Source organism: Danio rerio, chromosome 16 (assembly GCF_052040795.2).
Source record: "Danio rerio strain M-AB ecotype USA chromosome 16, GRCz13ab, whole genome shotgun sequence".
In the NCBI taxonomy this organism is placed as follows: domain Eukaryota; kingdom Metazoa; phylum Chordata; class Actinopteri; order Cypriniformes; family Danionidae; genus Danio; species Danio rerio.
The window spans coordinates 37,597,394-37,622,742 of NC_141036.1; the positions used below are offsets into that span (position 1 = coordinate 37,597,394).

The 25,349-nt window shown below is 41.3% G+C and overlaps 1 protein-coding gene and 1 long non-coding RNA gene across 3 annotated transcripts in view; one reads left to right on the forward strand and one right to left on the reverse strand.

The window, feature by feature from the left end:
- Window positions 1-25,349, forward strand: part of LOC147833390 (uncharacterized) — a 76,963-nt gene that overhangs the window by 26,403 nt on the left and 25,211 nt on the right. Inside the window, exons 4-7 of one of the 2 annotated variants that reach the window (XM_087287329.1) lie at window positions 7,439-7,534; window positions 19,681-19,843; window positions 21,027-21,186; window positions 22,805-24,345. In XM_087287329.1, coding sequence (XP_087143455.1) covers window positions 7,508-7,534; window positions 19,681-19,843; window positions 21,027-21,186; window positions 22,805-22,811 — 357 coding nt within the window. In that variant the 5' untranslated portion in view covers window positions 7,439-7,507 and the 3' untranslated portion in view covers window positions 22,812-24,345. Of the gene's footprint in view, window positions 1-7,438; window positions 7,535-19,680; window positions 19,844-21,026; window positions 21,187-22,804; window positions 24,346-25,349 lie in introns of those variants that run through there. The other variant, XR_015511574.1, reaches the window with a different exon arrangement.
- LOC147840339 (uncharacterized) overlaps window positions 1-25,349 on the reverse strand; it is a 328,044-nt gene that overhangs the window by 22,483 nt on the left and 280,212 nt on the right. The gene's annotated exons all lie outside the window — the stretch shown is intronic.

The following is a 25,349-nucleotide window of genomic DNA, read 5'->3' on the forward strand; positions in this document are numbered from 1 at the left end:
CCATCTATCTATCATATGTTTCTTTGCCATAAGTGTTTTCATGTATTTATTTATTTATTTATTTATTTATTTATTTATTAGTTTATTAGTTTATTTATTTTATTTTATTTGTTTTATTTTTCAATTAAATCAGAATAAAAGTACTTAATGACAAATGACACAAATGACAACATAAAAACAAAGACATACAATATAAGAACCGTGGTCACTTTATTTACATTCATAAGTATTTATGTTTGATCAGATCCTGCCAAAGTTCTGTTAAGAGTTACATATCAAGCCATTAGTATTTTTAAACAAAACATCTTCACATGTAGCTGCAAACAAAAGCAGTTCTTCTTTTGGCTCTCCTGCCTGGCTTGTACTTTTTTCTGAGTCATGTAACTTTCAAGAGAATCTGCACTTATTTGCATGTTCTTCTTCTCTATCTTTCGTCCCTCTCTCCCCTGGACATCATCACCCCTCACCTCTAAAAACACACACACAAACACACACACACACACACACACACACACACACACACACACACACACACACACACACACACACACACTTACATATAGAGTCCGGTGCACATGTGAGCTGACAGCTGGCTTCCGCAGGGCCCAGCAGGTGCGGTGACAAGGCCCCAGAGTCCCCTGACTCACAGAGCCTGTGTGTGTGTGTGTGTGTTTACTTGACTGATAAAACCCTGGACATCATATTAGTTGTGATGCTTTTGTTCTTTAAGCAACTTCTTTTTTTTTCTTGCAGTTTTCCTCTAATTTGCAGTTTATCTCTCTGACCTGGGGAAAAATGCACATTGAGGGAAAAAAAAGTTTACTCTATTGTTCTCTTTGTATTTTCAACTCTCTTGTGTACATTTTATACGCTCCTAAAAGCAGATTTAACCGTTAGCACATGGGAGTTGACGGATTATAAATAGTTTAATTCGTATCCATGGAAAGGAGATGCTTAATTATCTTGATCTTTGCTTTAGCGCTCTGTTTCTCTTTCTCTCTCTCTCTCGCTCTGTAACATCGGCGGCATTGGTCAGCGTGGGATGTCTGCACAGTATGATGTTGAAAGGCACCGCGCGCACACACACCTGGCTCACCGGCTGCCTCTTTGGTCTGCGTCACCTTTTGTCAGGCTCATGTTAATTAAGCCCCGTCAACGACAAACACACGCGCACACATGCACCCTCACCAGGGTGCCTTTTAATGAGCCTGCCATTTGATAGTTATAGACACCAAACCAATGTGCTTGTTTTATGTCTTGATGCCTGTGTGCGTGCATTTCCTGAAGAAAATGAAAATTGAACAGGCATTTTTAGGGGAGATCAGCTGATGACGGATTGTTTATGGCAAACGGGGAATCTGTCGTCTTTTTTTTCACTCGTTCCATGTCTCTCTTTCTCTCTCACTTCTCCTTGTTTTGCGTCCAAGTGAGCCGCGACTCTCCCTTTTCAGCGAGATGAAAGACGCCCGGCACGGGGCTTCCAACAAAAGTGCCGGCAATCACAAACAAACCTTCAAATGAAGAACATCAAAGGCGCTGCCCCAATTGTTAGCCTCTCGTGTCCGGGGAAAATTGGCTCATTAAGGCCAAAAAATGACATTGTTTACATTAACCGAGGCCCCTGATTAGATGCAACCATGTTTGTTATGTTGTGTTGTCCGCCTTCACTGTTGCTGCTACCAACAGGCCACTTCAGCTCGCCCGCCCGCACAATCGTTCCTTTGAAGGCTTTCTCTTCCCGGATAAAGAGAGAAAGAATGGGACAACAAAAAAAGAAAGCGAGGGAGAAAAGGATAAACACGGTCACAATTGCAAACGCATACAGAAGGACATGATAGGTCCATTCTCTCTGTTTCTCTATTCCAGCATCAGTTTTCTCTCTTTAGGACTAATTAGGTTGCCTGTGGAAAGAGAGGCGATTCGAGAGGACAGTTGGGGCTGTGATGGATCTGTTTGTGTGGTAATTGCACTGATAAAGAGCGGGGTGTTTTTGGAAGGAGAGAAAGAAAAGGAGAGGACCGTAGAGGCGAGTCAGGGTGAGGAAGTGGGAGGGGGGGTGATCGTGCTGTTGGCCTGAGATCATCTTGTAAATGAAAATAACCTCTTTTGCTGGCTAGTGCGTTCACATGCTGAAATGGTGGCTAATAAGTGTACAGTAGAGGTTTGATTAGTTTGGGCTGCCAGGAGTTGGGGAGATATGATAATATTTTTATAAACTTACATTTCCGGATGAAAATATTGCAAAAAGTTAGAGTTACAAAAAATAAAAAAAATAAAATCAAAGATAAGGGGACCACAGGATTTCATCTCTGTTATTCGCAGATGATGTTGTTTGTTTGGCTTCTTCGAACATGGACCTTCAGCATGCACTGGGGTGGTTTGCTGCCGAGTGTGTCGCGGCTGGAATGAGAATCAGCACCTCCAAGTTAAACTATGGCTAAGGCTAGGGTGCTCCACCGGAAAAATGGGGTTTGCCATCTCCAGGTTGGAGAAAAGTCCTTACCCCCCAGGTGGAGGAGTACAAGTATATTGAGGTTTTTATTTGGGGTTTCATGAGTGAGGATTGAACGTGAGATTGACAGATGTACCGGTCTGTTGTGGTAAAGAAGGAGCTAAGCCGAAAGGCAAAGCTCTCGATTTACTGGTCAATCTACATTCCTACTCTCACCTATGGTCATGAGCTTTGGGTCATGACTGATAGGACAAGATCTTGGATATAAGCAGCCGAAATGAGTTTTCTTCACAGGGAGGCAGGATGACCCTTATAGGGTGAGGAGCTCTGTCACCCGAGAGGAGCTCGGAGTAGAGCCGCTGCTCCTTCACATAGAGAGGTCTCCATAACCCTGGACTTGGCCATATTGTGAGCAGATGCTTTGGCAGTCATGGAGGAGTGGAAAACATGAGACTGATTCCTAAAAGACCCAGTGACAGACGAGTCTTTGCATTGATCTTGTGGGCCAGCCTGTACACCTGCCGGTGACCTACCTACACCTGCAGTTTCTCAACGATGTTCAGTGGTCTCCACCCTTCGGCACCTAGACTGCAGCTCTACGAGTTTGGCCAGAGGAGAAATGGTCGTGCCCAACAGAGCCTGGTTTCTCTCTCAAGTTTTTTTTTTCCTTCACTTTCATCAATTGACAGTTTTGTTTCGCTTCTCTGTCGCCACTGGCTTGCTTGGTTTGGGACTTGTGGTGCTGCGCATCGATGGATTCGCTCTTCAGTGTTTGGAAAATGAAACCACACTAAGCTGAACTAAGGCGACGCAGTGGCGCAGTGGATAGCACGTTCGCCTCACAGCAAGAAGGTCGCTGGGTCGCTGGTTCGATCTTCGGCTCAGTTGGGGTTTCTGTGTGGAGTTTGCATGTTCTCCCTGCATTCGCGTGGGTTTCCTCCAGGTGCTCCGGTTTCCCCCACAGTCCAAAGACATGCGGTATAGGTGAATTGGGTAGGCTAAATTGTCCGTAGTGTGTGTGTGTGGATGTTTCCCAGAGATGGGTTGCAGCTGGAAGGGCATCCGCTGCATAAAAAACTTGCTGGATAAGTTGGCGGTTCATTCCGCTGTGGCAACCCCAGATTAATAAAGGAAATGAATGAATGAAAGCTGAACTAAACTAAAATTCAACTTTGAAAACTGAACTGACGCAGTTTCAATTTACTAGAAAGCTGCTTTGACACAATCTACATTGTTAAACGTTATAGAAATAAAGATGAATTGAATTGAACTAAATGTAAAATGTACTTAAAAATCAATGCATTCACTATACGGCAATGGGTTTACTCACTTTTTTAAAATCTCTATTCTGATTTTACAGTGGTATCATAAGGTCTGATAATGTACATAATCTGTAGAACATAAGCAGTATAATGCTTGAGAAAAATAGTTTGTATCATTTTACATTAAATATAGATTTGTTTTTAAAGACTTAACATTTTCTATAAAGTCAATGCACCTGTAATATAATAATAAAAATAAATAGCAGTTATTTCAGCATAAATAATCTCTCTAAATCTCTCAGTTTTTTATGTAAAAGATTTAAATAAAAGCACTGCATTTTCTAATTTTTATAACTTTTAAATTAAATATGTTATTTTATCACTTTTTATAAAAAAATATTTTGAACTATATTAAACAATAATTTTACAATATTCAGTGTAAAATTCTGACGTGAAATCTTTTATTACATGCACAAGTCATTTATGAACTATTCGTTTAATTAAACATCATAATTATATAAAATATTACACTTAAAAATTTTTTGAATCTATTTTACCATATATTCTTTAAATAGGGGGTGGCACGGTGGCTCAACGGTAAGCACTCTCGCCTCAGAGTAAGAAGGTCACTGGTTCAAGTCCCGGCTGAGCTAGTTGGCATTTCTGTGTGGAGTTTGTATGTTCTTCCTGTGTTGACGTGGGTTTCCTATGGGTGCTCCAGTTTCCCACAGTCCAAACACATGCGCTACAGGTTGAGTTGGGTAAACTAAATTGTAGTGTACTGCATGTGAATGAGTGTGTATGAGTGTTTCCCAATACTGGGTTGTGGCTGGAAGGGTATCTGCCACGTAAAACATATGCTGGAATAATTGGTGGTTGGAGTCTAAGCTGAAGGAAAAGAAATTAATGAGTTTTTGAGAAATATGAAATCCTTCTATACTTCAAATGTTGCATTTAATTTGAAATACTCAACACATTTTAGTTTGTTGAAACACAGTAAACTGCACCTTTTTCTTTATAGTACTATAATGTAAAGCATTCATGAAGCTTTCTCTCATGAGAAAGCACAGCAGGAGAAAGGAGGAGAGAAAGAAGAACTGTAGCGCTAACCACACCGTGACCTCCTAACCCTTCCCTCGCTCCCTCCGCAGCCTCTATCACCTCTGCCCTCTCAGGATGAGTGACCTAACCTGAAGATAATTACAACCAGCCAACTGTCACTGCACCCTGCACCTCATCTCCAGCCAAAAAACACACACCCCACTGGTCAGGTCACTGCATCAGATCAGCCACATACACACACTCACCAAACTTCCAGACTCCCATTAACATATCTTCACTCTTCACTATCTTTCTATCGCTCCCTCTCTCTCTCTCTCTCTCTCGCTCTATTCCCCTCAGCAGGGCCCCTAAAACTGTCGTAATTGCCTTTTAAAACAGTTTAGCATCTCCCTCAGAGAGCGCAAAAGTTTCCCCAGTTTAGCACTGGAGGAAGAGCGAGTTGTTTTGCGGGGAAACAGAGACGAGAGGAATTGAAATGATCTTGACTTCTGACCAGCCTGGTCTCCTGGGGGGAAGCGGTGGAGGATGGAGGAGCACACGCACTGTGACTTAAACACTCGAAGGGGAAATAGAAATTGGTTGTGGCAGGCTGAGAAAAGATGCATCAGTATTCGCTGATTTTGATTCATGAAAGAGTTCGTTATTAGAATATGTTTCAGATGCAGTCTTGTTTTAGACTTTTTTAAAATGTTTATTTTATGTTTTCGTAGCGGTGTCCAATGAAATCTGCAATCTGTATGCAGGCAAAATGATAGAGAAAGAGAGGTTTTTCCATCAGATTTTCTTTGCGTCATCTACTAATAGAAACTCATAAACAAAATCTCCCATGATTTATTTGGTAATTAAAAAGACAACCTGAAGTGTTTCTGAAGTACAACTCAACTCAACACAACTTTTTTTCTAGAGCACTTTCAACTATCCACAATGGTACTAAGGTGCTGTACATATTTTTTTTCTCTCTTTTTTAATTATTTCCGAAATGATGTTTAACAAAGCAAGAACATTTTCACAGTGTGTCTGATAATATTTTTTCCTCTGGAGAAAGTCTTTTTTGTTTTATTTCGGCTGGAATAAAAGTTGTTTTTAATTTTTTAAACATAATTTTCAGGACAAAATTATTAGTTCCTTTAGGCTATTTTTTTTTTTTTGATAGAACAAACCATCATTATACAATAACTTGCCTTATTACCCTAACCTGCCTAGTTAACCTAATTAGCTTAGTTAAGCCTTTAAATGTCGCTTTAAGCTGTGTTGAAGTGTCTTGAAAAATAACTAGTGAAATATTATTTACTGTTATTAAAAATGAGTTATTAAAACTGTTATGTTTAGAAACGTGTTGAAAAAAAATCTTCTCTCTGTTAAACAGAAAACGAGGAGAAAAATAAACAGTGGAGCTAATAATTCTGACTTCAACTGTATGTGCAAACAAGCAAGGAACCAAAATACATTAACTTACAACACGTGATTAAAAGATAAAGAAGATAAGTGTTTTCAGAGGCCTAAAATGACTCCAAAGTCATTTTAAAAGTTGTTCTTAAGGAAAGTGAAAGTTCCAAAGTCTTGGAGCTGCTACTATAAAAGCTCTATCACCTCACGTCATGAGCTCTAACACTATCATGTTATGTTTAACTCTATAACATTTTAAACAAACTTTTTACTGGCTTAGTTTCTCTGCAACCTCTTGAAAACAGACAGTATCATAATAATATTTCATGTTTTAAATTTAAAAGAAAAAAATAAAGAGTTAGCATCTGGAAAAGTTTCTCATGCATTTTGTTTTGCACAATGAAAAGAAAGCTTATTTTAAGAAATTTTTTGATGAAATGGAAACACAACAGCCAATTAAGTAAGTTCACATTAATCCATTCTGTTATTTTTACTAATATTTTCTATAAGATGCTTTACAATATTATAATTGTGTATACATTAGTTTAGTCAGTACTGAAACCACATCTGGAGCGAATCTAACTAAATAACTTACAATAATGGTCCATAAATTAGTAGCCCAGATTTATATGTTTTGGAAAAATATAAAATAAAATGTTTAAAAAAGAACAAAAATCAAGAGAAACAAAAATATATATTAAATTTTGTTTTAATGTTGTAGTTTGTCATTTTATTTTTCAATATTTTGCATAAATTTAAATGTATTATCTTTCTATTTCTGAGGATGTTCTGTGACTAAAATATTATTTGAATACATACATCTGTTTAATAAGTCTGTTTTGTTCAAATGCACCAATATATATTACCCATATTCCCTGAGAAATGGATACAAATATTAATTTTCAAAATGTTGTGTACTCATATATGCTGAACACTGTAAAATACACACACACACACACACACACACACACACACACACACACACACACACACACACACACACACACACACACACACACACACACACACACACACAAGCTTTAAAATTAAAGTGTAATGCATATTTCGTACATTAGAAGCTGTTTTTAGTTAAGAATAACTGTCAAACAGTTTTGCGTGACTAAATGACAAAAGATATAAATAAACCAATCTACAAAGTTAAATCTACATTTTAGTGATACTCCACTAACGCTGATTCTTTTCATTGACCCATTGAAAGGTCTGACTCGATCTAAAATATGAAAGTTCTAATTTTGCCTGTTTGCACTTTTCCTAGTGAAGTTAGCAGAGCAGCGATGGAAAACAGAGAGAAGAGGAGGTGAGAAGTAAAGGCTGCAGCGAGAGTATGAGGACGAAAAAACAGAACAGACAGGCAAGTGTTTTATTGAATCTTTGGTGTCCACAGAATCGGGTAACTCACTTAGAGGGCGTCTCTAAAAGCATTCGGTGTGTGGAGCCCTATGGGCAGTGTCACTCTCAATCTACAAAACAGAGGACCGGAGGGGCTGCTCTTTGAATAAGAAAACTACTTTTACAATACAGATGGATTATTTCATCTCTGACTGGTCCCTCCTGAGACTTTTTTCAGCCGCATATTTTGGGGGAATGAAAAATAGGGCTGTGAATGTGTGTTTGGTCAAATCTGATATCAATATCACTTTAGAGAGATTATTTCCCCATAAATGCTTCTCAGAAGCTTTTCACTCTGCTTGGCTCATGGGGATAGAATTTGCCTCTAAATGAAATGCGATGGCTGAGAGCACCACTTGGGGTCTGGATTTCAGGAAGTATCAAATATGTAGATGCGAAAGGTGCTCAAAAATCGAAATAGGGTAAAAATGAAAATCTGATCTTCTAAAACAAATCATAGAACTTGATTGAAAACATTCAGAAAGTTTATGGGATAGTTTACCCATATGTAAAAAATCATAATCTCACTCTAATAAAATTCATTTTCATCATAGTTCAATTGATTATTATCAGTTTTTTATCAATTCCTGATAATCCCTTAAATACAGCCTTTATTTACATTTTTTTACCTTTGCATTCATTTATCTAGATTGATGTTAACTAAATGTTACATGAATTCAATATATGAATTAATTAATTCAATATACATTTGTTAGTTATTTAGTCAATTAAATAATTTACTTTATGTACAATTAAGTGTTAAAAAGCTGTAAAAATATTGCATTTTTATTATTTTGGAACTATGAATGAATGAATGAATGGTTCATGAACTGAAAATAGACAACACACACACACACAAACATCAATTTATATACACAAATAATTTTATCACTTTATCAGTTGTGTTTAAATATGTTTTTGTAATTACATTGTTTGTTAAACTACGTTTTTTAAATAATATATTTTAAAATGCTAAATGTGTTTTAGTGTATGTGGTACATGTTTATTAGCATTTTGGTATTATCTAACTGGGGTAAAATGAAAGTCTGATCCTCTAAAACAGATCATAGAACTTGACTGAAAACGTTCGAGGTTACAGAAGTAACCCTTCGTTCCCCGAGGAGGGGAACGGAAGTGCCATGAATGGGAGGATTCGGATCAGAAGCCGCTTATCTGGAGAGTATTGAACGGGCCAATGAATGAAATTAATTGGCAGCGTAAGCTTGCGCAGGTGTGCGACATCTGCAATCATCTCAGCATATAAGCACACCTGAAGCCAGCAGACGCCATCCTTTTAAGCTGAAGAGACTTTCAAACAGCTAAGGGACAGTCATTATGGCGACGGAATATGGCACTTCCGTTCCCCTCCTCGGGGAACGAAGGGTTACTTCTGTAACCTCGAACGTTCCCCTTCGGTTGGGGAACTTCAGTGCCATGAATGGGAGAATATGGAAAGCGCCATAATGACTGCACCTTACCAACACCCCCGATGAGGAGATAGTCAAGCAAGCGTGACGCACCCACATCATGGGGGGCGCGGTCCTCCAACGTGTCCCTGGCCCTAATTTATCCTACTTCAACAGAAGTTTTACGGATTTAGATATATTTTTTGGGAAGTCGTGAGCATCTAGATAATTCTAGGAAATACGACAGTACGTTGGGAAGCGTGCAATCCCGATAGGGAGGACGCTGCGGAGGCCATCCGTTACCCAAGGGGGGGATAGATGGCAGAATTTACCTATGGACTAGCCCAAAAAGGGGGAGTACGCATAGCAAAGAGTGGTTAGCGGAGAGGGAAGACACGGGTCCGCCCAGGGGGGGACTTAACCGTGGCGGAATAAGCATATGGGATCGCCTAGTGGGGATCACGCATAGCAGGCACCTATACCCAAAACGCGGGCTGACCAGCGGGCAGACCTACAACGTAGTGGGCCAGCAAGTGACTCCTCTGCTGAGTCAGTGCTGGGGGCCACGGAGGAATCTGCAGGGCTCACCTGACGGGGAACTTTACTGACAGATAAAAAAGGCGCACGTACCTCCGTGTTAGGGAGAATGGCGCAGCAAGCGTGTTTCAACACCCTACCGAGTTGTCTCCTCAATCACCAAAGGGTTACCTAATACCCTTGAGGAAACCGGCTCCACTCGCAGATTGTAAAACCTTGCAAATGTGTTGGGTGTCGCCCAGCCCGCAGCTCTACAGATGTCTGTTAGAGAGGCGCCGCGTGCATGCGCCCAAGAGGATGCAACGCTCCGAGTGGAGTGTGCACGTACTCCCGGGGGACACGGCTGACCTCGACTCGAATAAGCGAGTGAAATGGCATCCACAATCCAGTGGGATAATCTTTGTTTCGATACGGCACTTCCCTGCTGCCGACCGCCATAACAGACAAAGAGCTGCTCAGATGATCTAAAATTCTGAGTACGGTCCACATAAATGCGCAGAGCGCGAACTGGACAAAGTAAAGAAAGGGCTGGGTCTGCCTCCTCCGGGGGCAGCGCTTGCAGGTTCACTACCTGATCTCTAAAGGGGGTGGTAGGAACCTTGGGCACATAACCGGGGCGGGGTCTCAGGATAACGTGAGAGTAATCCGGCCCGAATTCCAGGCACGAGTCACTGACCGAAAATGCCTCCAGGTCCCCGACCCTCTTGATGGAGGCCAACGCAACCAGCAGAGCTGTCTTCAGGGACAGAAATCTTAGAGATACTGATTCGAGTGGCTCAAAGGGATCGGATCGCAGACTCGTGAGAACGAGGGCGAGATCCCAAGAGGGCATGAGAGGGGGGCGAGATGGATTAATTCGCCTAGCACCCCTAAGGAACTGGATGACCAGGTTATGCTTTCCCACGGTGCCGCCAGCTACCGCGCTATGATAAGCGGAGATGGCGGCCACGTAAACCTTGAGAGTGGAGGGCGACAGCCTGCTGTCCAACTTCTCTTGAAGGAAAGAGAGCACAACACTAATCTGGCAATTTCGGGGGTCTTCTCTGCGAGAGACGCACCATTCAGTGAATAGACTCCACTTCAGGGCGTAGGCGCGCCTCGTGGAGGGGGCTCTAGCCTGAGTGATGGTATTAACCACCGCAGTCGGTAGGTTACCTAAGTCTTCCTCGCGTCTAGGGACCACACGTGGAGGTTCCAAAGATCGGGGCGAGGGTGCCAGATGGTGCCCTGTCCCTGAGAGAGTAGGTCCTCTCTCAAAGGGATCCGCCAGGGGAGGGCCGTCGCGAGGAGTGAGAGCTCTGATATCCAGGTCCGGTTGGGCCAAAGGGGCGCAACTAGCAGAACCTGTTCCTCGTCCTCCCTGACCTTGCACAGAAACTGCGCGAGCAGGCTCACTGGGGGAAACGCATACTTGCGCATGCCCCGAGGCCAGCTGTGGGCCAGTGCATCCGTGCCGAGAGAGCCCTCGGTCAGGGAAAAAAACAACTGGCAGTGAGCGTTCTCGGGGGAAGCAAACAGATCGATCTGGGCCTCCCCGAATCGCGCCCATATCAGCTGAACAGACTCGGGGTGGAGTCTCCATTCTCCAGGGCGTAACAGCTGTCGTGAGAGCGCATCAGCTGCACGATTGAGCGTGCCTGGGACGTGAATGGCGCGCAGCGATTTCAGCCGCGGGTGACTCCAGAGGAGCAGACGGCGGGCGAGCTGAGACATGCGGCGAGAGCGCATACCCCCCATGCGGTTGATATACGCCGCCGCCGCCGTACTGTCCGTCCTGACCAGCACGTGTTGCCGCTCCAGCACCGGTAAAAAGCGGTGGAGAGCGAGGAACACTGCCAACAGCTCTAGGCGATTGATGTGCCAATGCAGCTGGGCACCCTTCCAGAGGCCCGCAGCCGCATGCCCGCGACACACGGCCCCCCAACCCGTGTTGGAAGCGTCTGTTGAAACAACAACATGGCTGGACGCCTGTCCTAGAGGCACACCGGCCTGTAGGAACGAGGGGTCGTTCCAAGGGCTGAGGGCGCGGCGACACAGCGCAGTAACCGAGACCCGGTGTGTGCCCGCGTGCCATGCGCGTCTGGGGACCCGATCGTGAAGCCAGTGCTGAAGTGGTCTCATATGGAGCAACCCGAGCGGCGTGACGGCGGCTGCGGATGCCATATGCCCCAGGAGCCTCTGAAAGAACTTCAGTGGGACCACTAGTTTGCTGTCGAGCTCCCTCAGACAGTTCAGCAACAGGCGAGCGCGTTCCTCGGAGAGGTGCGCTACCATGGTGATCGAGTCCAGCTCCATCCCGAGAAAAGAAATCCTCTGCACGGGGGCGAGTTTGCTCTTTTCTCGGTTGACCTGAAGCCCCAGTAGGCGGAGATGCCGAAGCACCTCGTCCCTGTGCATAATCAATTGCTCCCGCGAGTGGGCTAAAATCAGCCAGTCGTCGAGATAATTGAGTATGCGAATGCCCGCGAGCCGAAGGGGCGCTAGGGCACCCTCCGCGAGTTTGGTGAAGACCCGCGGAGACAGAGAGAGCCCGAAGGGGAGGACCTTGTACTGCCACGCTCGACCCTCGAACGCAAACCGCAGAAATTGGCGGTGGCGTGGAAGAATGGAGACATGGAAATACGCGTCCTTCAGGTCTATGGCTGCAAACCAATCCCGAGGACGAACGCATTGGAGAATGCGCCTCTGCGTGAGCATTCTGAACGGCAGCTTGTGCAGACAGCGGTTCAAAACGCGCAGATCTAGGATTGGCCGTGACCCACCGCTCTTTTTGGGTACGATGAAGTATGGGCTGTAAAACCCACTCTCCATCTCGGCTGGAGGAACCGGCTCGATTGCACCCTTCGCCAGGAGGGCAGCAATCTCCTCTCGCAAGACAGGGGCGGACAGGGGGTTGACCCTGGAGAAATACACGCCCGTAAACTTGGGGGGCCGTTTCGCGAACTGAATCGCGTAACCGAGTCTGATTGTGCGTATGAGCCACCGCGAGGGGCTGGCCCGCGCTAACCAGGCAGGCAGAGCCCTCGCTAATGGAGTCATCGCTACAATCGCTGACGTACCAGCGGTGGGGCAGCGCGGAGTGGGTGTGCTGATCCGGGAAGCACGAGGGTCCCGCTGAAAAGCTGGAGGAGAGCGATTCGCTCTGGCTCCGCACCCTGACTCCGGAGAGGGGGCTGGAGGGCTGAGGGAAGGGAGACCGTCCCCCCAGCGCTCGTGAGCCACTGGCGAAGCACGTAGAGTCTGCGAGCCGGAAGGCAGCGCGTCCCGGACTGGCAGAACTCGTGCAGTCACATCCGGGGAAGGGAAAAAGTGCTCTTTTACTGATGTTTTGGTGGCACTGAAAAGTACCGTTGTTATCGGGGCCCCGCCCTCCAGCGGGGAAAGAGCAAGTTTCCTCTTCTCCGGATGGCCTGTCTCAGGGACGCTTCGCGGTCCGTTTACCGGACTTAACGGCGCCCTGGGCAGGAGGGGCTGCCTGCTTTCGAGGTGAACGCCGCGCCCGCTTGGCCGGAGGCGCAGGCGGGGGCGGGGCAGCACTCGTTGGCGGGCGCCCTCGGCGAGGAACAGCGGAGGTGGATGGCTCGGCGGGCGGAGCGGGCTTACGGCCACGCCGATAGATGACATTGCCCATCGCATCCGACTGCTCTTTCACCGCCTTGAATTCCTGGGTGAATTCACCGACGGTGTCGCCGAACAGGCCAGCCTGGGATATGGGCGAGTCAAGAAAGCGAACTTTGTCAACGTCGCGCATATCGGCCAGGTTTAGCCAGAGGTGGCGTTCCTGAACCACAAGTGTGGACATCGTCCTCCCCAGCGCACACGCGGCGGACTTAGTAGTCCGAAGAGCATAGTCGGTCGCGGTGCGCAGCTCATGTAATAAGCTTGGGTTGGACCCGCCCTCGTGCAGCTCGGCCAGCGCCTGCGCTTGGTAGCGCTGGTAGGTGGCCATCGCGTGCAAAGCAGAAGCAGCCTGGCCCGCAGCCTTATAAGCTCTGGCTCCGAGGGAGGCAGACAACCTACAGGCTTTGGACGGGAGGCGGGGCAAACCCCGCCACGTAGAGGCGCCGCGCGGACAAAGATTGACCGCGATAGCGCGCTCCACTGACGGGATCGCCTCATACCCCCTGGCAGCTCCGCCGTCAAGGGCGGTGAGGGCGGAGGCACTCGCAGCACGGGCAGAGAAAGGTGCCCTCCAGGACTGCGTGAGCCTACTGTGCACTTCCGGGAAGAAGGGGACGAGAGGCTTCGAAGGCTTCGCCTTCTGGTCCTCTACGTAGCACCCATCTAGTCGGTCCGGCCGCGGAGCTGGGGGATAAACCATCTCCAACCCCACGGCCGAAGCAGCCCGGGAAAGCACGGCTAACATGTCCGCTTCAGGATCCGATTTGACAGCGCTCACCTGCCCGGAGGGGGCGAGCGGGTCCGGATCTTCGTCGGACAGTGAAAGCCCACCCTCCGATGCCGCGGAGGACATCTGATCTCCGGTGTCAGCGAGTGTGAGAGCTACCATCTGGTTAGACGGATCACTCTCACCACCCGAAGCTTGGATGGAGCGCCGTGAGGAGCGAGAGGTCCGCGAGCCCGTGGGCGGCGGATTAGCTCCCGCTGAAACCCTCAGATCTGCCCGAGCGCCCGCTGCTTTTTTAGAACAGGAGGCAACTGGGGTGGCTCGCTCTCTTGCGAAAGTTAGCCGCGATCTTAGCTGTGCAACGGTCATGGCATCGCAATGACGACATGAACCGCCCGCGAGCACCGCATTAACATGCTGGACCCCCAAACATGCAATGCAGTGATCGTGTCCATCATCCGGAGACAGGAAACCCCCGCATCCAGAAACGCACAGTCGGAGCGCCATCCTGAAAAGGACGTGCTGCACGACTGTGTTGCTCTTTTAGGAAAGTTGCAACTATACGCACCGCTCTGGAGGACCGGACCCAAAGAACCGCAGGCAAGGGAGTAACCCAGCTCGACCGTCTGCCACCGCGAAGACCCACTCTGGACCGGGAGACACACTCGTTCGCTCTGAAGTGCTGATCAGCAAGAGGAACCCTCATCGACTCACTCAGAAAGGATCTGAAGCGAAAAGGATGGCGTCTGCTGGCTTCAGGTGTGCTTATATGCTGAGATGATTGCAGATGTCGCACACCTGCGCAAGCTTACGCTGCCAATTAATTTCATTCATTGGCCCGTTCAATACTCTCCAGATAAGCGGCTTCTGATCCGAATCCTCCCATTCATGGCACTGAAGTTCCCCAACCGAAGGGGAACATTGGGATACTTTAGGAGATAGTTTACCCATTCACAAATATAGAATTATCTCATTCTAATATCATCCAAAAGCTCTACGAAGCTCATATATTCATTCATAGTTCATTTAATTATTATCCATTCTTAACAATTCCTGATAATCCTTTAAATACAGCCTTTATATAAGCCATTTATAAAAATCATTTGTGCTCCCTGAGTTTTTTTTTTTACCTTTTTTTAACATTAATTGAGCTTTTTTAAGTGTGCAGAAAACTATATTCCCCATGATGCTGTGTATAAATTTATCCAGTTGCAGTTAGCAAATTCTTTAGGTCTGCCCACTTCCCTCAAGTCTTCCTATGCTTTCATGCATTTGTGAGCGCATATAGATACATATTTTGCAATAAACTTAAAAAATAGTTTTGTTAAAGTTTTATATTTGATTTTTCTCATAATTTATTTCCCTCGTTAAACTTTATTGTATCATTGTTTTCATATACTTTTCTTGTTGCTTTAATCAAAGATTGTAATGTTGATTTCAGTTTTTAGCTGGTTAGTTTGATAAGCAACTGAATGTAAAATGTAATGACTAGTTTTCCGTAAGTTATTGAAGTGAATGAAAAATGTGCACTGTTGGAATTTTATGCACTATGGTGCGGTAGTAAAAGTTCAGGTAGATTTAATCTTGGATATTTTTACATGGATGTCATGTCTGTTATTATCCACCACATGTGCTGTAAGACTTCCATGTATAATGTTTCATGCACATACAAAAAAATAAATAAATAAAAAATTGCTCATTATGAAATATTGACTTGTTCATACTGGCTCTTGCAACTATGAAATGATTGTGTGCACATTCAGCACATCCACAGCCATAATATACTCGTAATGTAATACAAACTAAGTTCAAAGTTACCAGTAATGTCCTATACTCATATCATGCTTTAGGTGAAGGTTGGTTTGGCTCAACCGGTTCTTCCATTGTTTTATTATAGGACTTGGGCTGCAACTGATATAAAATCAACACAATACAGCGTTTACTCTCTCTGAGAGAAGTAGGTCTCTTGTCATATGTTGTAATAACGTTTTGTTTCTGACATGTGCTATAAGTGGTTGACCAAAAAGATCAGGCTAACATATCGATCTGAGTTCTTAGAAAGGTGTTTAGAGGAAATTTATCTTCCAATTAGTTGTTCGAAACAAAAAAAAAGTATTCTTTTTTTTAGTTTCCTTGAGGATTACTATGGCTTGAATCAACATGAGGTGGATCAAGTTTTTTTTCCAGGAGGACTGTCTCTTTAAATAACATCTTCTTTGAACTTTATTTACATAATGGTTTCCTTAAGTTTCTGTTAAGTTTGATTAGTACTGTGGAAAAACAGAGCCAGACACTTATCAGATGGTGGTCGCATTGCGCTATAGACTCCTCATTGATTAGCCCACAAGATCCCCTCAGGGTTTGCTAAATGGTGCCTGTGTATTGCTATTATGGGAGTTACCAATTATTTTCCCCCTTGAAATTAAGGGCAGTGACCCTAATATGAGGCCACTTAGTGGCTGTAATAAGATGATAATTGAGTTTGATGATAGACCCCGTCCCCTCCCTCACAACTTCACAGCCCTATTCATGCAAACTGTCAGTCCTTAGTAATGGATTACAGTGGCATTACTTACATTTATCATTTCCTGCATGTAGAAGACGATAGGAGGAGAAAAGAGGTGATAACACCACAGATCATCATATTTCTCTCCATTTCATTGTTCAGTTTTCTCTTTTGGGCTCCGCTCGTATGTGCTGTAATTGTATATGCACATTTTCCCTCAAGACTTCAAATTAAAAGAAAGTTCTCCATCCAACCATTCATCCATTTCTTCGCGTTCTTTCCTCGGCCCTCTCACACATAAAACCTGGCCTGGGGACAGCAAGCTTATTTGAACAGAGCCTAACATCTCCCCATCCAGCTTTGTGTTACTAATAAGGAGATGCACACACACTTTCACTGGATTGACTTTCATGCAAGGATGCCCCTCACCGCATCAGACCGTTCACTTTAGAGTGAGCTATTAAAACACACATTGTCATTTGGGAAGATCATAGCAAATATGACTTAAGTGGGGTTTTTTACTTACATTTCAGTTTGCATTTAGTGCTTTTATCAGGAAAGATTAGCATTCAATCCAACATGTAATTCCATTTTACAGTAGGTTTAAACTTGTTGATTGGATAAGTTTGAGGTCTGTCAGTACCTTATCACCTCTGTTGTGTCAGTGTGCATCATATATGTGACTATATGTGATGGATGTGTGTCATTTTTTGAAATGTTTGGAATAACTAGGCTTTCCATTGACATATACATAGTTAGAATTTAATCTCATTGGTCTGATTTGAAAATCTGGAATTTGAGGTGAAAAAAAAAATCTAAATACTGACAAAGTTGGACTTAAAGTGTTCCAATTTCTTAGAATTGCACATTACTAATATGAAAGGGTGTTTTGAATTATTTACAGTCAAAAATTTACTAAATATCTTTATTTCACACAATCTTTGCTTAATACATGTTTACCTTAAAGAAAAAACAATTGTTCTTACAGATACAATGCCTTTTTTTACTGTTACAAAAATATTTTGGAATCAGGAATCAGAGGATTAAAAATCTAAATATTTAAAAAGTTGCTTTTAAACTTGTCCAAATCAAGTTCTTATATTAAGATACTAATCAAAAACTGTGTTTTGATAAATTAATGGTAGAAAGTTTACAAAATATCTTCATGGAATACAATTTTTGCTTAATATTCTAATGATTTTTAGCATAAAAAACAATATTTTTGTACCCATACAATGCTTTTTTTTTAACTGTTGCCAAAATATATATTGAAGTTGCTTTTAAAGTTTGCCAAATTAAGTTCTTAGCAATGTACAATATTTATCAAAAAGTATGTTTTGAATTATTTAAGGTTTGAACTTTTTAAAATACCTTTATGTTACGTAATATTTGTTTGATATTCTAATGATTTTTGCATAAAAGAAAAAACATTAATTTTGACCCATACAATGCTTCTTTTTTACTGTTGCCAAAAAATATATTAAAGCTGATTTTAAGGTTGTCCAAACTACGTTCTTAGCAATGCACATTAATAATCAAAAATTGTGTTTTGAAATATTTATGGTTGGAAATTTGCAAAATATCTTCATGTAATACAATTTTTGCTTAATATTTTAATGTTTAGGATTTTAATGTTTTTAATTTTTTGCATAAAACTGTATTTTTGAACCATACAATGCTTTTTTAACTGCTGCTAAAAGTATATTGAAAATAATATTGAATAAATCTTACAAAAAGAGAGAACAAAATGTTATTGAAACAAATTATTGCAAAGTAAACATTAAATGACTAGATAAAAGTGAGCCAAAAAATAGCAATGCTACTATTACACAACAGTACAACAAATATGACTTAATTCCATAAAAGATATGAATAAGTCAAAATTAATGCAAAATGAATGTATTTGATTCATCCTGTCATGTGATTTTAATACTTCTTCATTTGTTAAATATCTATCCGGTGCCAATGAGCTTTCTCCTGCCATGATGAAGCCAAACTAAGAGTGGCTTTGAAAATGTGTGCTTAATTAGATCATAATGGCCTCATCAATTAGAAGCAAATCATGGCTTGGCCCAGACTGGACGTTTTAATGAAAAGTTGAAATGGGTCAACCCTCAGGGCAGCGAATGTCCAAATCTGCTCTCCAACTCCTCATTCATCACTGTACCACACAGCAGACATCTTTACTCCTTAAAACACATCCAACTTCCAGTGCCTGGAATAGACAAATTCAGTCGTAGGCAGTGACTTTTGCGTTTCTAACGCATCAAACCACCTTGACGGGTTCCAGAAGCTTCTCTCCCCCATCCAACCTTGGAAAAAATGCTTGATAAAGTGCTTAAATAAAATCATTATTTGACTTTATTGATGTTTTTTTTTTTGTCCCCATGCAAGGCTCAATAGGTTATTGTGGATTCTGCCAAATGGGTCTGGGAGAAATCATTAGAGTGGGCTGATGTGATTTACGTCCTTGGTAGCGAGGGGCACCCAAATGATCTGCCTCTCAATCGGCGTCATCAATCATGCGGAACCAGCGGGCACCTCAGGCAGCCCAAACGGATGTATGTGTGTGTGTGTGTGTGTGACAAATATGAATGTTTAGGTTTGTGGGGCAAGACTGGCAGCATATTTGGCCTTGCCCGTGTTTATGTGTGTGTGTGTGTGTGTGTGTGTGTGTGTGTGTGTGTGTGTGTGTGTGTGTGTGCGCGAGAGATTAGGTTTGTTGTCTTTGGCAGAGCTCCATCTTGGCTTGGTGTTACTTTTTTATTGGTTTGTCCTATTTTTATATGTAAGGTGTACATAAAAATAATAATAATGAATTTTATTTGAAGTGCACTTATCTCAGACTCAAAGCACTGAGTGAGTGACATTTGTGAGTACATTTGTGAGTACATTTTCAAATCTCTTGGTACAAAACTTTAGCCGATCACACTTGTAATACCACTAGTCGTTGTTTCAAAACCTGACCTCATGATTTTATTTTAGCTGCACATATTTTCATTCCATACAATTATTGTTTTAGATTATTGTGCTATGTATTGAGAATATCTGGTTTTAATCATCAAAACTCAACAGTAATGTTTTTCAATCCAGCATAGTACTTTTAACAATGAGTTCACTCAATAGCAAACAATACAAATACAAAAATACAAAAAACTTTCAAATCCCCCCTTGGTGCTGAATGAATGTTACTGTACTGCAAAACTGTATACACATACATACCAGCAAATGTTACACCCATCTTCGGACAATCTGACAAAAGCTATATTTATAAATTTTATTCTTTCATTTATTCATTCATTTTCCTTCAGCTTAGTCTATTTCAGAGCTCCCCACAGCAGAATGAACCACCAACTATTACAGCACAAGCCGGAGCACCCGGAGGAAACCCACACAAACACAGGGAGAATGTGCAAACTCCACACAGAAATGACAACTGGTCCAGCCGGGACTCAAACCAGCGACCTTCCTGCGGTGAGGTTACAGTGCTAGCCACCATGCTGCTCTAAAAAAGTTTACACAACACGAAACTGGGAGAGAATACATTAAGATTTTACTTTAGTGTTTAATATTTCTTGACTGAAAGCTCTTTGTAACTTACAAACTATCAGGCAAATTGATTAAACATTACAATTAGTTGAGTTAAATACTAAGTAATCAAACGAAATGATAAGAAATGTAATAGCTTTGTATGTAATGTAATTTTAATAGCTTCGTGAAAGGCAGTTACTGTGAACATTTATTTGATGCAGTGAAAAGTATTTCTTTATTATTTCTTAATTTGTGATTATGTGTATTGTACACAAATGAAAATATGCTGAAATGTTTGACAAATTGGATGATCTGTTGTGATTAGGCATAGGATGATAACCTGTTTTAAGGTTTACCGCGGTTTTGAAAAGTCAAGGTTTTAAAACCGGTAAAGTGTTCTGTTATATCGTTCCTAAGGTATTTGTACGTTTTGTTAGTTTTGATGTTTTTTACAACAATTTTTTTTTTGTTCTTTGGGTAGGGCAACAGTAGAAAAGAACCTTCCACATCATAAGTTACTGGTCAGTCCGTGATTCAGGATACATCTGAAAATCAAATCTCTTATTAACCAACATCCGTAGAGCTAAACAGTGCAGTGGCTTACTTTATATTCAAAAAAAAGAAAGATATCCAAAGATGTCTTTTCAAGAAATCTGTGTTTTTGAAACTAATTAAGACTACAGAAGTCAATGACTTATTTTAATTATTTAGCCTGACATTTATTATTTCAAAATATATACCATGTTCAATGGGGAAAAAATGTTATGATATCGTGGAACCATAATATTTTTATCCAAGGTTATCATACTCTCAGAATTTCAGACCGGTCCATGCCTAGTTGTGAAATGAGTATTAAAAGTTTTGAAAATGTACCAATTGCTTGCATGTGAAAATTGTGCCAAATAAATAATAATACCAAAATACAGTGAAGGGAGAGATTAGCCAAAAATTATTATTGAAAAAGTAGCCAAAAGTATTGACCATTCTTAAACCTTGAAAGGAAACAAATTTTGGAAGATTTTACAATTGTTGGGGGGCTGTGGACTGATAATAAAACACATTATAGGGTCACTTCCAGTTTGTCATCATTGCATGTGAAATTAATATTGGTTTTTTTTGTCATCAGGGTATCTGAGCTCTTTTACATTCTGTGATCTTCTTGTGACCGCTGGCCAAGTAAGTGACAGAAGCCAAGAGAATAAACAAGAAAAGTGCATCACTGAATTTCTGCCAGCAAACAGCATCATAATATCTACAGTCCATCACAGGATTACAAGGACAAGCAGGTAACACTTTATGACTACGTTTTGTTTGCTAACATTGCTTAATGCAATAGATAGCTTCAAATGATCAATCTTTATAATGCATCTGTCAATACTTATTAACCCTGTCACTGTTTCAAAAATGAGTGTTTTTTAAGTTAACATCTTAGAGCATGTTGTGAAAGGCAGTACGATTTCAGTCTTTTTACTTCCATGTTTTATTTGACATTTCTTGGCAATTATTTGTGATTTACAGTGAATGCTTTAGACCTTAAATGCCACAGATTCACTAATATGATTATCCTCATGTGAAGCAACCTATCCTAAAATGTAAAAGACAACTATGTAGTTTCATTTATGAGCCAAATTTATCTTGTGAAAACAATATAATAAATAGTGTTTAAAGTTTAGTGCTTTATCAAAAACAGCATTAAAGTTTTGAAATTTTCAACACAGGCTCATTCTGAAAACTTAGCATTTCTGGAGATTGCGAATTACGTAGCCAGAGCTACTTATTGCTGCATTTCATCTTAAAATGAATGATACAAAGCGGTATGACGCTGTTGCTTTTTGCGCTTACCAGCTGTCCACTTACCTGCCTATGGATGGTTTTGAATTGCTTTTTAAAACACTGCGGTTGGGTTTAGGGAAGTGAGTGGATGGGTCTATCAGTGCTTTTTTTTTTTTTATAAATGGTTGGGTTTAAGGAAAAGGGAGGGTGGGGAAATTGGTTAGTGGGTCAGTCAGTAAGTCAGTCAGTCGATAGCAGCCTCCAGTGAATTTACGTGAGCACAGCAGGCGCGAATGGCAATCATGAGAGAAATTTGAGATTTGAAAAAGCATGCTTAATGGCCTCTGGTGGATTCACGAAAACAAAAACTGCAAAAAACGTACCTCCTGGGATGCATTTTGTTCTCTCCAGAAATGTATATAGGGTTACGTAATCAGAATGAGCCTGAGTTGGAAATTTTTGTTCAAAAGACTGCTTAAAAAAGTTGCATTATGTTCTATGTTTTATATTAATATTATTATTCATTTATTGACACATTTATTTACACATTTATTTACCTTATTTAATATAGTTTGAATCAAATTTTAGTTTAGTTTGTAATTATAAGTAATCATCAATCATTATGATCATTTAAATCATTCTTAAAGACGATTGAATTTAACAATGATAACATCAATTATTTATCATTTATTTTAATCAAATGCTGATTTTATTTATTTATTCATTTAGTTTATTTTATCATTTTAATGGCTATTGTTTCAGTGGTTTTCAATTTATTTGATTTATTTATTCATTCTTTTATATTCAATATATTAAAATTATAATTGTTTCAAAGTAAATCCTATAGTATACACATTTTTTCAGTGTAATACAATGTATTTAAATCATGATTTATCACCATTTTTGACATTTTAAACTGACCATCAGTTAATTTATTTAAAAAACAATATTAGAATAATCAGCAAACAGTGTTATATGTTTTGGTTTACATTAAAATCTATATAATACATTCTGTTAAAATGTTATTAAACAAAATTAAACTGAATTAGGATTAAATTTTAATATATAACACAACTAGAAAGAGAAAAGTCTTTTTTTTTTGAGACATTACATGTTTTCTTATTTGTGCAGGCATTGAAGCGCTGGTTATTTGGAGCTGTCTGTGGTGCTGATGTCAGTGCGATTGGCTGATGGTGCTGACTGGACAGCTCCAGAACGGCAAAAAAACATTGCTACATCCACAAATAAATCTTCCAGCCAAACACCTTGTTGACTGAGCTTAATATCTCAGCAAAAAAAAATAAAAAAAAACGAAACAAATTCATTATTAAACTGCATATTAGGGATGCAGGAAACTTCTAATGTAGATTAAAATCACGAAGCACATTCATCTTATTGGTACAATCACCAGTGTTAAGAGGACCCGAGAGAACCGGCTCCATGATACAACGCAGTTTGCATCACGTGCAGGATGTCTATAATTCAATAATATTGAAGCAGCGCCATCCCAGATAAATCTTTGTAATAATGTCACGCGCAATTGTGAAAACCTTGTTCATCTCTCTTTTACAGGCAGCGTGACAATGGCTGGCGAATTACGTGACCCTAAAAAAAGTGGCGTGAAATCGCTTGAGTGCTCTAATTAATAAAAGCCTTAAAACCTGATAAACTGCAGCTTAATGATTACACAAGTAATTACGGAGGGCGGATAAAAGACAACACGGTGCTGCACAGACCTGATAACCCTTTAAACAAGCCGTCTTTATCCTCGCCGGCGCGAGCTCTCTATATTAACCGCGTGAAATATCACATGAAAAGAAAGGAAAGGAGGGGAGTGCTGGAATTAGCTGGCTTGTATAAGCAATTATAGGGGCATGGTATGTAGCTAAGCGCACTAATAGGTATGTAGAGGAGGCATTATTCAATTAAAGTGGCGGGATACAGTGCGAAGGAACAGAGATGCGGTGACAGCGCCGGTGTCTTCTCCTTATGAAACAACCTATTTAAGCTAAATCAACTCCCACTTAAGAACAGCCGTAATAAGCACGGAGGAGACGCACCGTGGCCCGCGGGGCCCCATCCGTCATGCTGTAATACCCAATCAAAATGAGTGATGACACCTTGCGCTGTGGCTGCCGCATCCCCTTCTGTAGCATTAGCTTGCTCTTTCTCCGCATCCAGTTCTTGCTTGAACACCGTATACTTTTTGGAACACAATCTCCAAAGTCAGTGTATGGTCCCTATTGGAAATGCATTTTGCGCACGTGAGTCAGCAACTCTGCTGTATAAATGTGGCTTACTGTGGTGTAGGACAAGAAGAGAACGCGTCCATTTTGAGGATTATATAAAGCAGATGCTTTATTTTTCTGTGTAATGATCTGTGTACACAGAGAGTTTAGATCATTTATGAGCCAAGAACGTTATGGTGACAATAGCTCGATTTGAGAGATTAATATTAAGTAACTTATATTTTAACTACGACATTACATGGCACTTAGTCTATTCTTGCTGTGTCAAGGAATATAGTCATACAACTATTTCAAAGCTGATTTAAGCATTCATGTTGAATGTGTGTTTTATCCTGAATCAGTGAAGAAATTGTTGGGTAGTTGATTTAGTGACTGGGCAACACGGTGGCTCAGTGGTTAGCTCTAGGTCACTAATTTGGGTCCTGGCTGGGCCAGTTGGCATATCTGTGTGAAGTTTGCATGTACTCCCTGTGTTTGCGTGGGTTTCCTCTGGGTGCTTAGCTTTCCTCCACAGTCCAAAGACATGCGCTATAGGGGAATTGAATAAACTAAATTGGCCTGTATGAGAGTGAATGTGAGAGTATATGGGTGTTTTGCAGTACTGTGTGGTGGCTGGAAGGGCATCCGTTGCATAAAACATATGCTGGAATAGTTGGTGGTTCATTCCGCTGTGGCGATCCCTGATAAATAAGGGCTAAGCCGAAGGAAAATTAATGACTAATTAACTGACTCAAAAAGGCTTGCATCCTAAATGACTCGGTGTTGTAGACTAATTCTTTTTGGTGATTTATCAGCAATTCACTCATGAATAAAGTCACTTGTTAAGTTTATGAATGAATCTGTTTTTGAACCAATCGCTTAAGTGAATGAAAAAGCTTGCTTCTTGAATGAACCTGTGTTCTTTTCAGTGAATATCTCTGTAAATGCAGTTAACTGTTTTATGGTTAGTTTATGAATGAATTTGTTTTTGAACTAATCATTTGAGTGAATGATTTATTGATTGTGGATTGCTTATTCAGTGATTTATGATTTGCTCATAAAGACGTGATTCCTGAATTAGTCAGTGTCTTAGAACATTTTTTTTAATGAATATTTCAGTAAATTACTCAGGAGGACAGTCACTTGTTTGTTCTATGAATGAATCTGTTTTTGAGTAAAAGGTTTGAGTGAATGATTCAGTGATTTATTGTAAAATGTTAGCTTCCGTAGTAAATCAAAGCTAATAAATTAACCTTTACAACACAGTCACTTAAATTTTTTTCAGTTTATTAATGAATCTAAGTGTTTGAACTAATTATTTTTTGGACTTAAGCACATTTGATGTGTGTCATAGACTTATTACAGGGTTAGCAAGTTGGTTCAATCATATTTTAATAAATGAAAGGGTAACACTTTATTCTGTCACAATTCATGCTATTTACTACTGA